A 19,426-nucleotide genomic window follows, 5' to 3' on the forward strand; every position below is an offset into this window, starting at 1 on the left:
ATGGGAAACCAAGCCCCACCAACACTCCAGCAGCTTGCAATAAAAGGGCTACTGAGGGAGGAGGCCTTGGCCATTTCTGCTCTGCAGGTGATGCCCTGGATGCTGCTACCAGCAATGTTTGAGGTGGCCTTCAAGAACAGACAGACAAATATCCTGAGGGCCATGGTCCCTATATGGCCATTCCCTTGCCTTCCTGTAGGAGCCCTGATAAAGACCCCCCACCTGGAAATTTTGAAGGCTCTGCTTGATGGACTAGATGCCTTTGCTACACAGATGGCTTGCTCCAGGTAAACACCATCATCTGGGGTGGAGGGATGCTCTGTGTGTGCTGAGAGAGAACTAGCGGAGACGAGGAGTATTTGACCAAAGGGAAATTAGAGGATTCTGTTAGCATCAGATTAGAAGATTCTAGAGGCTAGAGCTCAGTCTCAACCATCTCGGGAAATAATGGCAAATGAGGACAATAAAGATTAGATTAGACACGGCCACCTAGGAATACCCCAAGGAATACTTGTACTGCAAAAATACAGGTGGAGTGAGTGAGGCTGGGATTTAGGGGAATGAAATGGAAGGAAGTGAGACAGGGCTGAGGATACCAGCATGGGAACATTCCCTTTTGACAGAGCAGGAGGCTCTGGGCTTGATTTTACACATAGGGAGAAAGAACTATTTGGAAGGGATTCCTGAAGTGTGAGATGTGGTTTGAAGAAGCCTGTAAGATGAGTCTTGTCTGATTGCTGAGGATTCTAGTCATTTCTCCCACAGAAAGGGGAAAGTCAGAGTGCTGGATTTGGTGACCACGGACACTCACTTCTGGAGCATATGGGCTGGAAACTATGAAGGAGACTGCTCTCAACAGGTCGTGAGACATGAGCAGCCCATGGAGACATGTCATGACCCAGGGATGAAGAACAATTTGAAGGTGATAACTGACCTCAAACTTGTGGACAACGACACCAAAGATTATGCCAATCACTTGGTGCAGTGGGCCCAGCAGAGAAAAGGTTCCATTCATCTATGCTGTCTGAAGCTTCAGATTTGGGAATCATGCATCTCCAATGTCATAGAGATCTTAAAATCTGTAGATCTCCACTGTATAAGGGAGCTGCACCTGCGTGATTTGTGGATAGACGATATGGCTGCTTTTGGACCTTACCTGGGGCAAATGAGAAACCTTCACACTCTAGTCCTAGAGGGCATCACCAATACCTTCAGGATGGATGAATCCCAAGGGCTGGAAGAGGAGTGGATAAGCACATTGCTCTCTCAGTTCCCCAAATTCCATTGCCTACAGCATCTCTATATAAATGATATCTACCTTCTAGTTGGCTGCATGAGAGAATGGCTCAGGTAAGGAAGGATAGAGAGGGTCCACCCGACCAGATAGAACTCACCTCTTTTTCTTGTAGGTGAGTAGGTTAGTAGGCCAGTCCTTGATGGTGTGATGTTTGTGAGCAGACCACCAAGGGGGTTGACATCCATGGGCAGAATGAATTTGGTAGAAGTGCCACCTGCTTCCTTATCAATTCTACCATCGTCTTCAACACCATGTGACAGAAACCCATCTCTGTTCTCTCACCAGGTCCCTGAAGAAGCCCTTGGAGACCCTATCCATTACTTACTGTCACCTCTCCCAGGCAGACTTGGATCATCTGCCCCAGTGCCTGAACCTTTCTGAGCTCCGGCATCTGCACCTGAACTCTGTATTTTTAGATGAGTGGCTTGGACCACTTGGACTTCTCCTGGAAAGGGTCAAAGCCACTTTACAAGACCTAGAACTGGAGAAATGTTGGCTGGAGGATTCACAATTCAGGATGCTCTTGCCTGCCCTGAGCCAATGCTCCCAGCTCACCAAGGTCAGTTTCATTGATAATAATCTGTCTCTGCCTCTCCTCATGCAACTGCTTCACAACATAGCCAAACTGAGCAAGCTGACCCAGGAGCTTTACCCTGCACCTCTGGAATGCTACGACCACAGGGGCCTAGTACTTGTAGATCAGTTTGACCAACTTTGCCCCGAACTCTTAAGTATAATAATGAGAAAAAGAAAGCCCAGAAAAATGACTTTTGCTACAAGACAATGCTATAAATGTTTCAATCATTCTATCTATGAGCTGGAGAGCAGGCATTGCCTGTGCTGGCAATAAATTGGGAAAGTTTACTGCTTGGTACTGTTGTATTGTTTGTTGGTATTCTGACAGATCAAGCTTGCTCTGAGACCAGGGGGCAGAGCTAGCCTTGGTTAACTATAGAGGCCAGTCAGTGGTAGCACACACCTTTAATCTCAGCACGTGGAAGCTCATTCCTTTAATTCTAGTACTTGGGAGGTGTAGACAGGATCTTGGCCTCTCATTAGGTCAGAGTAACTGGAGAGGTAAGAAGTCACTGGTGGTTGTTCCTTTGCTTCTCTGATCCTCCACGTTATTACTCCATACTTGACTCCTGGGTTTCATTGATAAGACTAAATAGGATCATGCTTGAGTTCTAAGCTATGGAAGCCTACTGGGGGTAGGGGGTGGGGATGGATGAAATCCTCCCTGGGATTATTGCAGCTTGAGACTGTTCCTCACAGAGATCCCGTAGCATGAGTAGCTGTACCCTTTTGCCCATTGCATATAATAATGTTCTGTGTTTTGGAGTTCCTGGTGCGGCTGCTTCACAGCACACTGACTACTCATCCCCAGCATTTCTCTACCTGTGTCCGTGGTTTGTTTTTTCCCCATCACACTAAGCTAGTTACACTCACAGGTGTGCAGGACATGAAATCCTAGGGAATTGTCTCAGCATTGGAACTCAGAGCACATGGCTTCATGCTGAATGCTTTCGAAAGAAAGCTGTATGAAATGAATTCTGACAGGTGGCAATATAAGAACTTTGTATCACACTATTTTTTTTCTTCCTCATGTTTCTTGTTCTTAGAACTAGAGACAGGAAGTCCTACACTTGATGTGTCATGGTTGTTATGTGTTTGTTGACCTAAACCATGACTAATTGTGAAGGAATATCCATCAAGGATACTACATACACAAATAATAGTGGAAACTCTATTGGCTAATGACAGCACCTTCCAAAGTTCAAATCAAACTAGAGGGAATTCATGAAAGCTGGATCAGTGGCTCTGGAGCCTACATGGGACTGGACTAGGCCCCTTTGCATGGTAAGACAGATGTGTAGCTTGAACTGCTTGGGAGCCACCCTGGTGGTAGGATCAGAATCCATCTCTGGTGCATGAGTGGATATTGTGGAGCCTACTACCTATGATGGGACACCTCATGAAGCCTTGAGGCAGGGGAAAAGCTTGGACTTGTCTCTCTATTGAATGTGCCTCCACATGGGAGGCCTTGCCTTCTTGTTGGAGGGAGTAAGGTGTGGTTTGGGAAAGAAAGCTGGGAGGGGGCAGGAAGAGGAAAGATGGAGAACATTGATTTGTGTGCAAAACAAATTCAAAAATGTCTAAATAATAAAAATTAATAACAGAGGTACAAGGCAGTTTGTGTTTTGCATTTCGTGGTGGTGCATGCCTTTAACCCCAAACATTGTGTGGTTGAGGCAGGCCAAACTCTGAGTTCACACCTAGCTGGGTCTACATGGAGTGCTCCAGGACATCCAGGTCTACAAAAAGGGACACCCTGTCTCAAAACAAACAAATACACACAACAAAAATAATCCCTGTGTTTTCAGGTCACATACTTTATTCCCTTCAGTGTAGGGGAAGAAAAAAGCAGGGAGATCTTCATGTGTTTGAGGCTGCCTGCATAAGATATTTATCAGTATCTAGATGAAAAGAGTTTTTCTTTCTTTCTTTTTTTTTCTTTTTCTTTTCTTTTTTTTTTTTTTTTTTTTTTGGTTTTTTTCGAGACAGGGTTTCTCTGTATAGCATTGTGCCTTTCCTAAAACTAACTTGGTAGTCCAGGCTCTCCTTGAACTCACAATGATGCACCAGGCTCTGCCTCCTGAGTGCTGGGATTAAAGGCATGTGCCACCACTGCCTGGTGAAAAGAGTTTCTTTTGGGAGAGACAAAAACCTGAGATTTGCCTGAAAGACAGGAGCCCATTATACTCAATTGTATTTGTTCATTAATTTAGTAGCTGTTTATGTACTCCATTTTTATTTCTTTTTCTGATGAAGAGTCTTGCTAGGTAGCTTTGGAGATCTGATACTCCAGTGCCCGACAATCCTCCTAGTTCAGCATTCCACCTAGTAGGTGAATTCCTGTGAGCCAACACACCTGGCTTAATTTCATTCATATGTGTTCTGAGTGTTGGTCAGATTGGCATTACTAACTTCCTGACAAGAGACATGCACACAAAATCTCCTAAACATATCCTCACAGAACTTTGTGGCAAACATTGTCACAACTGTGCGATCTGTTCTAGAATATATAACCAAGTTGCATGTTCTCTCATTCTTTAGCCATGTTAGCTACTCATAATGCTGAGGCAGAAACATGGCTTGCATCTGCTCCTGTTAGACAATGGTTCTGAAGATATAGCCAACTGGAAATGTATTTGCCTAGCATCACAAACTGTAGGCTCTCTCTAAAGCATTGCATGGACTAGACAATCTGGAATAAGCCTGTCATCCAGAACTAAGGTCATCTCTGGCTATCTGACATGATAGAAGCCAGCATGACTATATAAAAACCATTTCTTAGAACAGTTTTTTTTTAAATGAGGAATGCTGTTTGTTGAAGGAGGGAAGAGGTCTTAAATACAGGCTTACAGCACAATGGGAGAACCCCGGAGGGCAGAAGTATGCTACAGATGTTTTACAATCTTGCATCTAAGCTGTTAATGCCCATTATGTAGGATACACAAACAAGGAACTTATCTTAAGCATTCAGGAGGGTGGAACCTGGCAGGGAATTAGCATACAGAGGATATCAAGATCAAGGTCAGCAAGCAAGGCAACAGTTACCCAGTCCAGGGGCCAGGGCCCTACAGATACCCCTTTTACAAAAAAAAATGAGCTTCTGACTTAGGTTGTGTGGGAAGTCAGCAAGTCACTTTACCCGTCATGGAGTCTTAGGTTGGTGAGCACCCCCCAGGCATTACCCATCTCTGAATACTCATTATCATACAGGCTCAATCATATGTGAGCTGCAGAGTTTACTGCTGCTGAAGATCTCAAAGTGGCACTGGGCTTGCAATCTGTGTGTTCGACACAGAAAAGACCAATAGAAGTCCTAGCCCACCCATAGCCAGTAGGTTAAAGGCAGCTGAGCCATTCCCTTCCTTAATGAGCCTTACTTCATATTGGAGTCCTTGTACTCAGAACAGTTTTAAATCTGTGTCATGGAAGGAAATGGTGCCCTTGGCTTTCTGACAGAAGAGGGTGTTTCTGTAAAGACCAGTCCAGCAGAGTGAACAGAAAAAAAGTCACCAATAAAAGGAGCTGAATCAGGCATTGGTGAACACACTGTTAATGCCAGCATCATGGATGCAGAAGCAAGCTGATCTGCATAATACGGTTCAGAATAGGGCTGGAGAGATGGCTCAGAGGCTAAGAGCACTAGCTGCTTTTCCAGAGGTCCTGATTTCAATTCCCAGCAACCATATTGTGGCTCACAACCATCTCTAAGGAGATCTGGTACCCTCTTCTGGTGCCCAAGCATACATACAGGTGGAACACTTTATACATAACAAATAAATAAGTCTTTAAAAAAAGAGTTTCAGAAAAGCCAGAACTACATTAAAACACCCTGTTTCAAAAACAGACTGGGGTTTGGATCAGATGCTGCCTCACATTTTTCACAACAGGAGACAAAAAGAGGATTGTCACTTCTTCAAGGCAAAGAAACAAATTTTGAACCCCTTTAACTTTAGTCCTCCAAGAAAGAAGGGGGCTGATCTCTGTGTGCAGGGCCCACAGGGCTACATGGTGACCCCAGGCCATTTGTGTCTGCACAACGAGACCATGTCTTCATCAACATTTATGAGCTGGATGGTGGCTCAGGTGTTTAGAGTAGAGATTGCTATCTGAGTACCCAACTAAAAAGGTGAGCATCCATATCATATAGCTCAAAACCACCTGAAACTGTGAATACAAATGGATCCAATGCCTCTGGCCTCTGTGGGTAACTTTATCCCTATATACATTTCTCATCACAGACACATGCATGTATATAGTTAAAAATAATAAAAACAAATGTTTAAAAAGTGGGGAAAATGAAGTTTTCTTCACTTATTTAATAAACAAATAAATGTATTGCACAACATTAAATTAAATACGTATTCAGTAATTAGTTTGTATATTCACATCCCCAGCTACACCTTTAAAAGAAAAAAAATCTGTTAGTGGCGAGCATTGGTGAACACCTTTAATCCGGGACTCAGGAGGCAGAGGCAGGTGGATCCCTCTGAATTCAAAGCCAACCTGGTCTACAATGGATATTTCAGGACAGTTAGGGCAGTTACATAGAGAAATCCTGTAAAGAAAACTAGAAATTCATTGATATTCTCTTATTTTCAATGACACTACCTACATGTTATAGGTAAGCACTTTCCTACTGAACCATCTCCCTGGCCTTTACAAAATCTATTCGGTAATTAGTTGGAAGACTCATTCATGTATTCTTGCTGTTTGAGACAAGATTTCACTCTGTAGTGCAGGCTACCCTGAGATTCTAGGAGTAGACAGGTTGGATGCAAATACAAGGAAACCTGCCTGATTGACTCAGCCTACTGAGTGTTGAGTTACACATTAGCCTGTAACCAGTTGTTTCTACTGTCATGAGTAGGAAATGGACATGCATCCAGGGCTACCCACTAATTCACACTGTGAACCATGCCGCCTTTCAACTAGTGGTACTGAGCCTTTAACTTTATAGTATTTCAACGAGCTTTACAAACAAAGTCTGAAACATTTGTGTTGGATAAGACAAGCAGGGATATGTGTCCGTCACCCTGAGGCAGGAATCATCCCTGAAGGTGGCCTGTGGGTAGTAAACTCAGTGGTCTCTGCATGGGGCGATCCACCTCCAGAAGGTCAGGCAGTGACTCAAGCCTATAGAATTATAAGATTTTTCATTGCTTTATATGATAGTTATTTTTGTTGGCTTGCTTGGTGGATTTTGAGTGTTTACTTTTGTTATGAGACAGGCTATCAAGTGCCCCAGGCTAGCCTTTAACAAGCCATGTCCCTGGGGGTTGACTTGAACTTCAGGAGCTTCATGCCTTGCCACCCTAATGTAGGAACTGCAAACATGGGCCACCATGAATCACCTGTGGGTAAATGTCTAAAAGACTTTGAAGTTACATACACCCTTCCCTAAAACTGGCTTCCAATGTTCATCAGATTCCTGAATCCCCACTCAGAACATCCACATTGTTTCTTAAACCAACTTTACTTCCATTTCATGGCATACCTAATTCTTCTGACTTCCTAAGGCTTCAGACACACACATAGGTAAAATACTTAGACACATGGTGTAAAATACAATCATTCTTCTTTTGTTTGTTTGTTTTTTTTCACAAACAACAGTATGTCCATATGTTACTATGGCTGGGCTGGAATTCACTATGTCGAACATGCTGGGCTCCAGGTCCCACAAATTCACCTACCTCTGCAGGGACAAAGGCCTATGCCACCACTCCCACAAAAAAGAAAACTTTAAAAATTATTTTCAAAGCCCAGACATACTATTCTGAAGTGAGTCATGGGGGAAAACAAAACAAACATACAAACAAATAAACAAACAACACTCTAGGCTTCTTCTACATATTTTAAATATTTATCTTATCTTCTGTGTGTGTGCATCAAGTTCATGCAGTGCCTGGAAAGGTCATAACAGGTGTCTGGTCCCTTGGAACTGGAGTTACAGAGGGTTGTGAGTCACCACATGGTTACTGGGAACCTAACTTAGGTCCCTGAAAAGATCAAGTGCTTTTGACTTCTCAGCTGTTTATCCAGCCACCTTCTGTTGACATTTCTACTTTTTTTCAGAACATAATAGGTGGCCCTGGAATCATACATACAAATGACACGACACAGATGTAGCAGGGTATATTGAGGAATATTTATATATGTACATATACATATATGCATGCAATACCATTTAATGAAAAAGGAGATCATGCTTTTGAACATCAATGAGAAGTATACAGCAGGGATTTTAAGGCAGAAATGTTTAATTATATTAAAATCTCAAAAGAAAATTTATATAATTGGTGAAGGACATTCACAATTATGTTTTATGGAATTCATCATCCACTCACAATACTGAATCATGGGATCATTAAGTATGTTTATTTGGTATCATCTGGTAGAGCTGCAGAAGCCTGGACAGCTCCCAAGGGTCCTGGTAGTGAATGTCTGTTAAGTATGCTGCACTGCTTGGAGCTGTAGCTACAGGAGAATGAGTCTTTTCCTGTGTCTCCACCAGGTAATAGAAACAGTGACAGCAGAAGTCCAGAGAAATGAGTGGAGGAAGCTGGGCAGGTCTCCAGAGCCTTTGCCTGGCTGGCTCAAGTTACTGTGTGGAGATCCAACACTGGAAAGAATAAATATGTAGAAGACACAGCAGAGCAGGGAACAGCTGACATGGGAGCTGCCTGAGAAAATATGACTCTGGGTTGGGTCTTTTGTGTCTCCTGACACTTCTGTTCTACTCACAGGAGGCAGAAGCTTCAAGTGCTCTGAGGAATGTGCACCACGACTTCTGGGATGGATGGGCTGAAAGAGAGGATGGAGAGTGCTCAGCAGAGGCTGTGTGTGAAAAGCAAAGAACCAAGCGCCTTCCTAGATATGCATGGGTGTGGCATTTGAAGGTGGCCAAGACCTTTGACTTGGGTTCAATCAGGATGAACACCAAGCATATTTGTTGTAGTGGGCCCAGGAGAGAAGAGGTTCCCTGCAGCTGTGCTGTATAAAAATGCAGATTTGGGGATGGTCCTTGTACACTGCCAGGAAGGTCTTGAAGATTTTCCAGACGGATTGTGTCAAAGAGTTGCAGGCAGAGTGGAGCCTTTCCACACTGACTTGTTTCATACCTTGCCTTGGCCAGATGAGAAATCTTCTCAAGCTCTTTCTAACACTACTCCATGAGAACCTCTTCAGTCTTATAAATTCACTAACAGACACAGAGGAGAAGATAGTCACCAAGTTCATTTCTCAGTTCTCCAAACTCAACTGTCTCTAGCATCTCTACATGGTTGGCACCTAATTTCTCAGTGGCTACATGATTCAGTTGTTCAGGTAAGGAAGAAGGGAGAGCTCCTTCTGCTATCACAGCAAACATTTCTGTTTTCCATATAGACTAGAGGGCATTTGATGACTGGCAGCCACTGTAGATATCACAATAATGATTGAGTCTTATCATGATGGTGATTGGCTTCAGTCTAGAATAGTATGACTTGAGTGAGGAGGCAGTACTGGGTTCTCACTGCTAAACCATGGTCACACTGGCCCTGGATATGTGTTCTACTCTACTCTAGGTCAACCCCATCACTATGTGCCAAACTAACCCCTTGGGCTCTCCTTTAGGTATCTGAAGACCCCGTTGGAGTCCCCGTCCATCTCTCTCTGCAAGTTTTCAGAGTCTTCTGTCCAGGTTCTCAGCCTCCATCATCAGACATCTGGAATTGGGAGATGTCATTTCATCTGATCTGAGTACTGTGCCTCTCAGAGTTTTCCTAGAGAGTGTTGCAGACATTCTGCACAGCCTGGAATCAGAACATTGTAGGATGAAGGACTCTCAGCTCAGTGCTTTCTTCCCTGCCCTGAGCAATTGCTATCAGCTCAAGGGTCAATTTCTATGACAATGATGTCTCCATGGTGTCCTAAAGGTCTTTATGTATTACATAGGCATCCTGACTCAGCTGATCCTGAAGTTGTACCCTGCCCCTCTGGAGTGCTATGATATGGGTTATATCATCCAAGTAGACAGATGATCATGAACACACTTTGAACTGTAAGGCATCCATGCTCCATTTTCTTTGCTACTCAGTTCTGCCTTGAATGTTGCCATCTCTGTTTCTATGACATGAAGACCACACTTTGTCTTTGTTGGCAGTAAATAGGGGAAGGTTGCTTTTGGATACCTAGAAAAGAAAGTCTATGGACAAGTCTCCCATCAACAGGAACCTGAACACACATCTTCTGACTCTGTTCAATGTGTTAGAAACAAAATGGTGTGTGTTAGAGTCAGACCACAGGGCCTAACTTTGACATGAAAAACAATGGGACTTGGCTTTCAAGTGGTGTCAGAGTGTTCTGCATTTCAAAATGTGGATCCAGTCAGGACTGGACCGGAATCTTTTGTTCTCTAAAGGACATTCTTCCCTTGCATTCTCTTTCTTTCTTTTTTTGGTGTCATGTAGCATAGGCTGGTCTTGAACTCCTTGTCTTTTTCCCTACACTCCATGATTGCTGAGGTCACTGACTTATACTCCCAAGCACAGCTGCTTTAGGATGGTCTGTATGTCAAATTGCTCTGATTGGTCAATAAATAAAACACTGATTGGCCAGTGGCCAGGCAGGAAGTATAGGCGGGACTAACAGAGAGGAGAATTGAGAGAACAGGAAATGGGGGGGGGGAGACACTGCCAGCTGCCGCCATAACAAGCAGCATGTGAAGATCCTGGTAAGCCATAAGCCCCGTGGCAAGGTATAGATTTATGGAAATGGATTAATTTAAGCTATAAGAACAGTTAGCAAGAAGCCTGCCAAGGCAATACAGTTTGTAAGCAATATAAGTCTCTGTGTTTATTTGGTTGGGGTCTGAGGGGCTGTGGGACTGGTGGGTGACAAAGATTTGTCCTGACTGGGCAAGGCAGGAAAACTGTAGCTACACATAGCTTGTAGGTAAGAGGATTGTGGGGTGCTAATCTTTAGGGGCTCCCAACCTCTTCTGGCTTTCTGCACATTAAGGTTTCCAGGGGATGGACAAAGGTCCCTGTCCTCTTCATAAGGATTGCCAGTCCCTACTGTTCTCATAATAAATGTGAAGTGGTAAATTCTCCCAAAAAAGCAGAGCGGTGGTGGCATAAGCCTTTAATCCCAGCACTGAGGAGACAGAGGCAGGTGGATCTCTGTGAGTTCCAGGCCAGCCTGGTCTACAGAGTGAGTTCCAGGATAGGCTTCAAAAGCTACACAGAAAAACCCTGTCTTGAAAAAAAAAAAAAAAAAAGAAAGAGAGAAAATGAGTTTGAAATGACCTCTGTAGTATATGCTCACTCCTCTGGCTCTGCTGGATTTTCTAGAAACTTCTATTTATTTCTGTCTCTTTTGAGTTTTTATACTGAATCTCACTATGTGGCCCAAACCACTGTTGAACTGTATATGCTCTTGCCTCAGTCTCCATAGTGTTAGTGCTCCCTTATCTCCAGCTACACCTCAAAATTTTGATGTGCTTTTCACCATCATCTCTTGCAGGTGCCGTACCTAATGCTGTCTCAGAATATAGAGGATACCCCAGCATGCAGACTGTTCTTATACACTAACCCAGACACCAGCTTGGCTTCCTACTTGGGACCTTTCCTTCCATCCTTAAATTCTTGTTTCATGGTGCTGGGGAATTGCATCCAGGGCTTCTGGTGTGCTGGGCAGAAGCTCAAATGCCAGGCATGGCACTGTACACTGCATGCTGTTAACCTCAGCACTCAAGAGGCACAGTAGGTAGGTCTCTGTGTATTTCAAGTGATCTTGGTCTACATGATGAGTTCCAGGACAGCCAGGGAAATATAGAAAGTCCCTATAGAAACCACAACAAAAGACAAAAGGGGCCGGGCTGTGGTGGCACATGCCTTTAATCCCAGCAATCGATCGGGAGGCAGAGGCAGGCAGATCTCTGTAAGTTCGAGGCCAGCCTAGTGTAAAGCGGGAGTTCCAGGAAAGGCACCAAAACTACACAGAGAAACCCTGTCTTGAAAAACCAAAAAAAAAAAAAGACAAAAGTGTACTTCCTCAGATAGACAACCACATGTTTTCTCTTACTTCTTGGTATTCTGCACCCTGCAGTACAGCTTGGACTCTTTTCTAACACCTGTAGGATGAGCCAAAGAATTCTTCATTCATTGATTCATGCCCCATGAGCAGTGCTGTACACATGGAAGCCCTCCCTTAGAATAGCCAAAAATTCTCTAGAAGTCTTCTTCCTGCAGCTGCTGTCCTGCCCTTTGACACCATTCTCACCCAACAAGGCCACATGTGACCCCAAATTGCCTGGACCTCCCAATTCTGCCCCAGCTCACACTGAACACCAGAGCCTATTGCTGTCACCATACAAGCCTAAGCAACCATACTCATCTTCAATCCAAATGGCAACACCTTTTTTTAAATTTTCTTTTTTCTGTATCTCACTCAAACAACTTGTTAACAGTTTTAATCTAGAGAGTATAAGGGAATGTTTACTGTGTCGCCTGGGCTGGTCTTGCTGAGGATGCCCTGGGTTCCTTTGGGGGTCATTGAGTCACCACATTTGGAACTGATGGCAAGACACTAAAACCAGCAGTTGAGTGCAGCCTCTCACTGCAGATAGCTTCAGTGACTCCTGGGAGACTCTAAGACTACTAAGGACCATTTGAGTCACAGATGCCCTCATCATCTACAGCCTTCCAGTCCCAAGGGATAAGAGATTGGATTTCTCATTTTCCATCATGTTCATCCACATGGAGTCCTGGGTGGTCCATGGAGATCATGGCGTCAGATGTGCCATCATTAAGTGATGGATGTTTGGGATATATATGTCCAGGGGCACATTAATGACCCATGAGCATTGAGTGTTACTAACATGTGGCCATAGCATGCAGAGTACTGGCTGAGAAAGACTTCATCTTTCCTAGATTGGGCTTAGATGCAGAAGTCATTTTGTGGAACATTGGGATGGCTCAATGGGAGAAGGTTTGCCACACAAGACCAGAGTCAGTGTGATCCCCAGAAATTCCTGTGGAAGTAGAGAACTGACCCTTGAAAGCCATCCTCTGAGGCCAGGCATGTTGGCAGGTGCTTTTAATCCTAACACTGTGGAGGCCAGCCTGGTCTACATAGTGAGTTCCAACAGAAAATCATCCTCTGACCTTCACATGATTACTACTGCACACAGGGGCCATATATGTGGATGAGGAGAGTGGTGATTCAGTAATCTGATCCCTCATCCCTTAGGACTAGAAATGTGGTGACTTATGACCCCGCAAAGGAACACAATCCATCCTTAGCAAATATCCAAAGATAACAGTAGCGCAAGGTGGCACTCGGAACATCCTTTTGTCTCTCCAGATTTAAGCTATTAACACTTTGTTTGAGTAAGATACAGAAATAAAATAAAAAGCTAAGTTGAAATTTGGATTTGAGATGAGTATGGATTTTTATGCTTGCAGGCAACAGGATTAGGTGGTCGAAGCCAGCAGGGGGAGGATACGGAGGTTCAGGAAAGTATGGATCACATATGAGCCTGTCTTAGTGAGAGTGGGATGAAAAAGCAGGACAGCATCTTCTGAACAAAGACCATTATAAATCTCAGGCCGGCCTGGAGAGATGGCTCAGAGGTTAAGAGAACTGGCTGTTCTTCCATAGGTCCTGACTTCAATTCCCAGCAACCACATGGTGGCACACAGCCATCTATAATGAGATCTGGTGCCCTCTTCTGGTCTGCAGGCATACTCGCCGGCAGAACATTATATACATAATAAATAAATCTTTAAAAAAAAAATAAATCTCAGGCCATTAAGAGCCCATCTGAGGAGCTGGAGAGATGGCTCAGTGGTTAAGATCATTGGCTGCTCTTCCAGAGGATCCAGGTTCAATTCCCAGCACCCACATTGCAGTGCACATCTATATAACTCCACTTCCAAGGGATCTGACCCCCTTACAAGACAAATGTGTACATAAAGTGAAAAAGAAAAACAAACAAGAAAGCCATTCTTGAAGAGGGCTTCCAGGTGTGTGGGACTGCTCCTGGGGCATGCAGCAATGGCTAAAGGAGCCTTTACCTCTTCCCGCAGGCATCAGAAGAAAGTCCAATCTGTATCTCAGGGTGAAGGATGCTAAGGAGTAAAAGTGAGCTTTGTGGCTGTCTCTCTGAGGAAGTGGGAATTCTCTTTTGTTTTGTTTGTTTGTGTTGTATGTGGGGGATTATTTTATTTTTATTTGCTGGTTTGTTTGCTCATTTATTTATTTATTTTTGAGAGATAGGGCCTTTGTACACATCTTGGCCATTCTGGAACTTATATAGCCAGGCTGGCCTTGAACACCTAAAGATCTACCTACTGTGCCTGATGCATGCTGGGATTAAAGGTGTGCAGTGCCAGGCCTGGTAGAAAAGCTTCTGCCTAGCACACCAGAAGCCTTTGGTGCTGTCCTCAGCACCATGGAATCAGAATCATCAATCCCCATGTCCTCAGCATCAAAATGTCCTGAAGCTGGGCTCCAGCCGTTCTACTTCAGACAACAACTACATGCTCCTGCCAAATATCTGGGTAAACTATTAATTCCACAAAAATTCAGATCTACACAGTGTGACTGCATCTTAGAAGACAAAAGAAAACAAAAGCTAAATCATTATTGAGAGCTACAGAGTTTTCAGTGGTTGTGAACACTGATTACTCTTCCAAAGGATTCTCATTTGATTCATGGAATGCACGTGGCTGCTCACAACTGTGTGTAACTCCAGCTCCAGAGGCCTGAGATGAAAAAAGTCTACTCATAAAACAAAATAAAAATTAAGATTTTTTAAAAAGTAAATCATAATCATGAGTAAAATTGCTATTTTCTTTTTTTTTTTTAGTTAAGAGATTTTTCTATTCATTTTACATACCAACCACAGATTCCTTGTCCTCCCTCCTCCCACCCCTCAGCCTTTCCCCCTCAACTCATCCCCCATCCCCACATCCTCCAAGGCAAGGTCTCCAATGAGGAGTTAGAGGAGCCTGGTACATTCAGTTGAGGCAGGTCCAAGCCTTCCTTCATGAACCAAGGCTGCACAAAGTGTCCCAGTATAGGCACTAGGCTTCAAAAAGCCTGCTCATACACTAGGGACAGATCCTGATCTCACTGCCTGGGGGGCCCCTAAACAGTTCAAGCTAAACAACTGTCTAGCTTATCCAGAGGGCCTAGTCCAGTACCATGGGGACTCCTCAGCTATTGGTCCATAGTTCATGCGTTTCTACTAGTTTGGCTAGTTGTCTCTGTACTTTTTCCGAACATGGTCTTGAATTCATTTGCTCATAGAATCCCTCCTCTCATCAATTGGACTCCTGGAGCTCTGCTTGGAACCCAGCCTTGGATCTCTGCATCTGCTTCCCCCAGTCAATGGATGAGGGTTCTATGATGACAGTTAGTCAGCCATCCGATCAGCAGAGTAAGTCAGCTTAGGAACCCTCTGACAATTGCCAGTAGTCTATGGTGGAGTCCCCTCAACTGAAGAATGGATAAAGAAAATGTGGTACATATACACAATGGAGTACTACTCAGCAGAGAAAAACAATGACATCATGAGGTTTGCAGGCAAATGGATAGAACTAGAAAATACCATCCTGAGTGAAGTAACCCAGACTCAGAAGGACAAACATGGTATGTACTCACTCATAAGTGGATACTCGATGTAAAGCAAAGGATAACCAGATTGCAACCCACAGCTCCAGGGAGGCTAGCTAGTAAGGAGGACCCTAGGAAGGATGCATGGATCACCCAGAGATGGAGAAATGGATAAGATCTACTATATGAGCAAACTGGGTCTGGGGGTGGGATAATGGAGAGCAAGGGACTGGGGAATGAGAGCTTAGGGGAGCGGGAGGTTCAAGCTGGAACAGGAACAGAGTGGGAGAACAAGGAAAGAGATACCTTGTTGATGAATGAAGACCCCATAGGAAGAGGGAGAAGCACAGTGCTAGGGAGGTTCCCAGGAATCCACAAAGGTGTTTTCTTATTTTTTAAGATTCATTTTAGTTTTAAATTATGTACATGTGTGTGTGTGTATCTGAATGTAAAGGTATGCACATGAATTTAGGTGCCAGCAGAGGCCAGAAGAAGATGTAAGATTCCCATGGAGATGGAGTTACAGGTAATTGTGAGTCCTCAAAGTGAGTGACTGGAACGGAACTTGGGTCCTTCATAAGAGCAATTAGTGCCCTTAAGTGTGTTATGATCGACCTCTCCATCTCCAGGGTTTTCTTGTTAAAAATATGATATCATCAAATAGAAAATTCTTGAAAGATGTAGTGATAACAGGTTCACCTGTTTTTTTCCAGGTCTCTCTGTCCTTGAATTGTTGTGCCCAGATCGTGACCCCCTGAGAGACCACCAAACATGAGCATGCTGGAATGCAAAAGCCAGGTTTAATTCTGCATATCCAAAAGCAATACAATCCTAGGCAGGGACTTCGTCCAATACATCCAACGAGTGGAGGCTGGAGGAAGTGCCCACCTGTCTACAAGCTCAGTTTTTAAAGGGAAAAGTCACAGGGTTACATCATTTAGGGGTGCTAGTACAGGTACAATTCTGATTGGCTGGCTTCTAGGGAATTCTAGAAATTACTTCTTTTTTTTTTTTTTTTTTTTTTGGTTTTTCGAGACAGGGTTTCTCTGTGTAGCTTTGTGCCTTTTCCTGGAACTCACTTGGTAGCCCAGGCTGGCCTTGAACTCACAGAGATCCGCCTGCCTCTGCCTCCAGAGTGCTGGGATTAAAGGCGTTTGCCACCACCGCCACCGCCCAGGCTAGAAATTACTTCTAAGGGAGTGGTTGCCCGCCATCATTTCTCACTGGCTGCCCTCAGGTGGGGGCATTTCTGTGGTCAGTTACCCTGGAAACCAGGGAGAGGACATTCCATAGTCTGGCAGGCATTACCTCGTGACTATCTTGTGACTCTGTACTTTTACACTTCCTGGTTTCTGGAATCTGAACTGACTGGTTTCAGTAACTAATGGCCTATTCCCAAAAGGAGAAATCTTAAGCCTTAGTTTTTGGGTGAAAGCATTTCTAAGATGGCTCATTTTGGTCTCACAGAATAAGATAAATTAGAGCTCAATGGTGGTGGCGGCGGTGGCTCCGGCCCATGCCTTTAGTCCCAGCACCCAAGAGGCAGAGACAGGCAGATCTCTGTGAGTTCAAGGCCAGCCTGGTGTACAGAGTGAGATCCAGGACAGGCACCAAAACTACACAGAGAAACCCTGTCTTGAAAAAAAACCAAAACAACAACAAAAAAGATACATTGGTGGTTGGTTGTGGTGGCCAATGCCTGTAACACCAGGATTTGGAAGCTAAAGGCAGCTGGAATTCCAGGTCAGCTTCAGATGCATAAGGATTTAAAAGACTGCCTGAATACATGAGACCTTACCTCATAAAGCAAAGAAAACAAAAATTTAGGACTGTTTGTAGCTCCCTCCTTAGACTCCTTGCCTAGCATTCAAGAAGCCCTAGGTCTGATTTGCAAAACACTGTGTAACCTAGCTGTGGTGCTCAAATCCCAGCACTCAGGCCCCTGAGCAGGAGAATCAGAAGTTCAAGGTCCTCCTTGGCTGCACAGTGAGTTTGAGATCAGCCTAGGAAACATCAGACAGATGCTCAAATCAGGAAAAGGGGAGCTCTGGAGAGAAGGCTGAGTAAGTAAGAGCATTGGCTGCTCTTGCAGAGTACCCAGATTCAGCACCACCCCTCATGGTGGCTCACAAACATCTGTAATTCCCCTCAGTTCCAGAGCTATCTGACACCGTGTTCTGGGCTCTTCTGGCACTGCACACATGTGATGCTCAGTCATACATGGAGGCGAATACCTACACACATACGATGAAACTAAATATTTTAAAAAGAAAAAATTAAGGATTTTTGTAATACAGATTTAACACAACCATGATGCTTTATAAAAAGAAGTGCTGGCTTTCTCTGGAAAGCAGAGTCCATGCAAACCTCCCATATTCCCCTTCTTGCTCAGTTTCAAATTCATGGCCTCTTTTTTCATTAACTGCCGTTACATGCATGTATGTAAATGTGCACACACATTTATTCTGAAGTATAACCTGCTCCTTCAGCATACTTCTCATATGTATGTTTTCAGGGCTGACCATTTGATAGTGAATAACCAATGGGTGTGTCCTTTCCTTAGAAAGACTAATTCTCCAATTTCAATATCCCTTAGTGCTATGTGTAGGTTTGAGGCCTTCCAGTTTTTCTTATGGCTACTTTGGTATGTCTATTGCTCTTGCTCAGCTCATCTTTAGGCAGTCATGTTTGGGAGACTGCAATGGTGTAACTTCCAACATTTATAGGAGACACAGCCTCACAGTTAACTTCTGATCCTTTGATTCTCACAATCTTTGCACCCATTTTCTGCAATTCTTCCCGAGCCTTAGGTGCCGAAGTGAATTTTGGATGTATCCATAGTTTCTCAACTAAGGAATGCTGCATTTTAAATAATTAGAAATATGTTTTAAAAGGCTCTCTAGCGCCCACAACATGTGCTTATGTTTCTTGCTGGGGTCTGTCAGTGCTAATGTAACAGAATTATTTTAAATGTCAAATAATACATCAAGAGCCCTTGTAATGAGATTGTGCCTAAAGTGTCCCGATCCTGGAAGTCACCACATTTCTTTGGGAGCCCATTTTCAGTTCCCAGTGGCTTTACCCAGCAGGTCTGCATAGAGACGATGATTAGACCAGGGGCCTGAGTGCAGGTGTTAGAGATGGTCTGCACTTGGCGGTGCTGGGGGGAGGTTTTTGGCTCCACCCATTGGCATTTCTACAAATATCCTAGGGCAGAGACAGTCAGGGCCCATTGGGATGGGTTCCAGGCCCTCTCAAGGATATCTTGTATTTTCTGTTTATCTCTACACTCTAAATCCTTCTATCTAATATTTCCTGCTGCTCTCACTCAAGAAAACTCTGGGGAAGTCTGGGGTTGGTGAGTAGCCACCCCACACATTTCTGAGTTTGGCTTCTGTTAAAAGTGTATGTTTGGAAGTGTCTTCCACAATCAGTTACGGTTTATGGAAGTCAGCATATAACCACCGTGGCGTTTAGCACAGGACTTTGGGCCTTTTCTTTTAAACTTATCTTATTCTATTTATTGTTGTGTGTGTCTGAGTGCTGGGTGACCGGGGTGGAGTGGTTGAGGATCTCACCTGCCATGGCATGGAGGCTCTGCGTTGACAAAATCATGGAGTTCCTGACTGGATGTGAAGATACTCTGTGTATAGAGTCCCAGCTCCTACTGTTGTTCATTGGTTAGGTGAGGTAAATTACATTTTGTGGTTTAGGCTAGACTCAATCTGAAGACAGTCTTCTTCAGCTTCCTTAAATCAGTGACAAGCTTGTTCCACTCTCTGCCCAGCATATACATACATACACACATGTATGTGTGTGTGTGTGTGTGTGTGTGTGTGTGTGTGTGTGTGTGTGTGTAGCCCTCCTATATACAATGGACAAAGAAGCTGAGAAGGCAATTAGAGATACATCACCCTTTACAATAGCCAAAAATGACATAAAATACCTTGGGGT

At 44.0% G+C, this 19,426-nt stretch overlaps 1 protein-coding gene across 1 annotated transcript; it reads left to right on the forward strand.

The window, feature by feature from the left end:
- On the forward strand, nucleotides 1-13,389 carry LOC143271775 (oogenesin-1-like). Its single transcript, XM_076563640.1, has 4 exons — nucleotides 1-287; nucleotides 766-1,350; nucleotides 1,583-1,985; nucleotides 13,318-13,389. Exons 1-4 carry the CDS (start codon nucleotides 1-3, stop codon nucleotides 13,387-13,389), a joined length of 1,347 nt encoding a protein of 448 aa, XP_076419755.1.
- The last annotated feature ends 6,037 nt before the right edge of the window (nucleotides 13,390-19,426 follow it).

This window comes from Peromyscus maniculatus, chromosome 2 (assembly GCF_049852395.1).
Source record: "Peromyscus maniculatus bairdii isolate BWxNUB_F1_BW_parent chromosome 2, HU_Pman_BW_mat_3.1, whole genome shotgun sequence".
Classification (NCBI taxonomy): domain Eukaryota; kingdom Metazoa; phylum Chordata; class Mammalia; order Rodentia; family Cricetidae; genus Peromyscus; species Peromyscus maniculatus.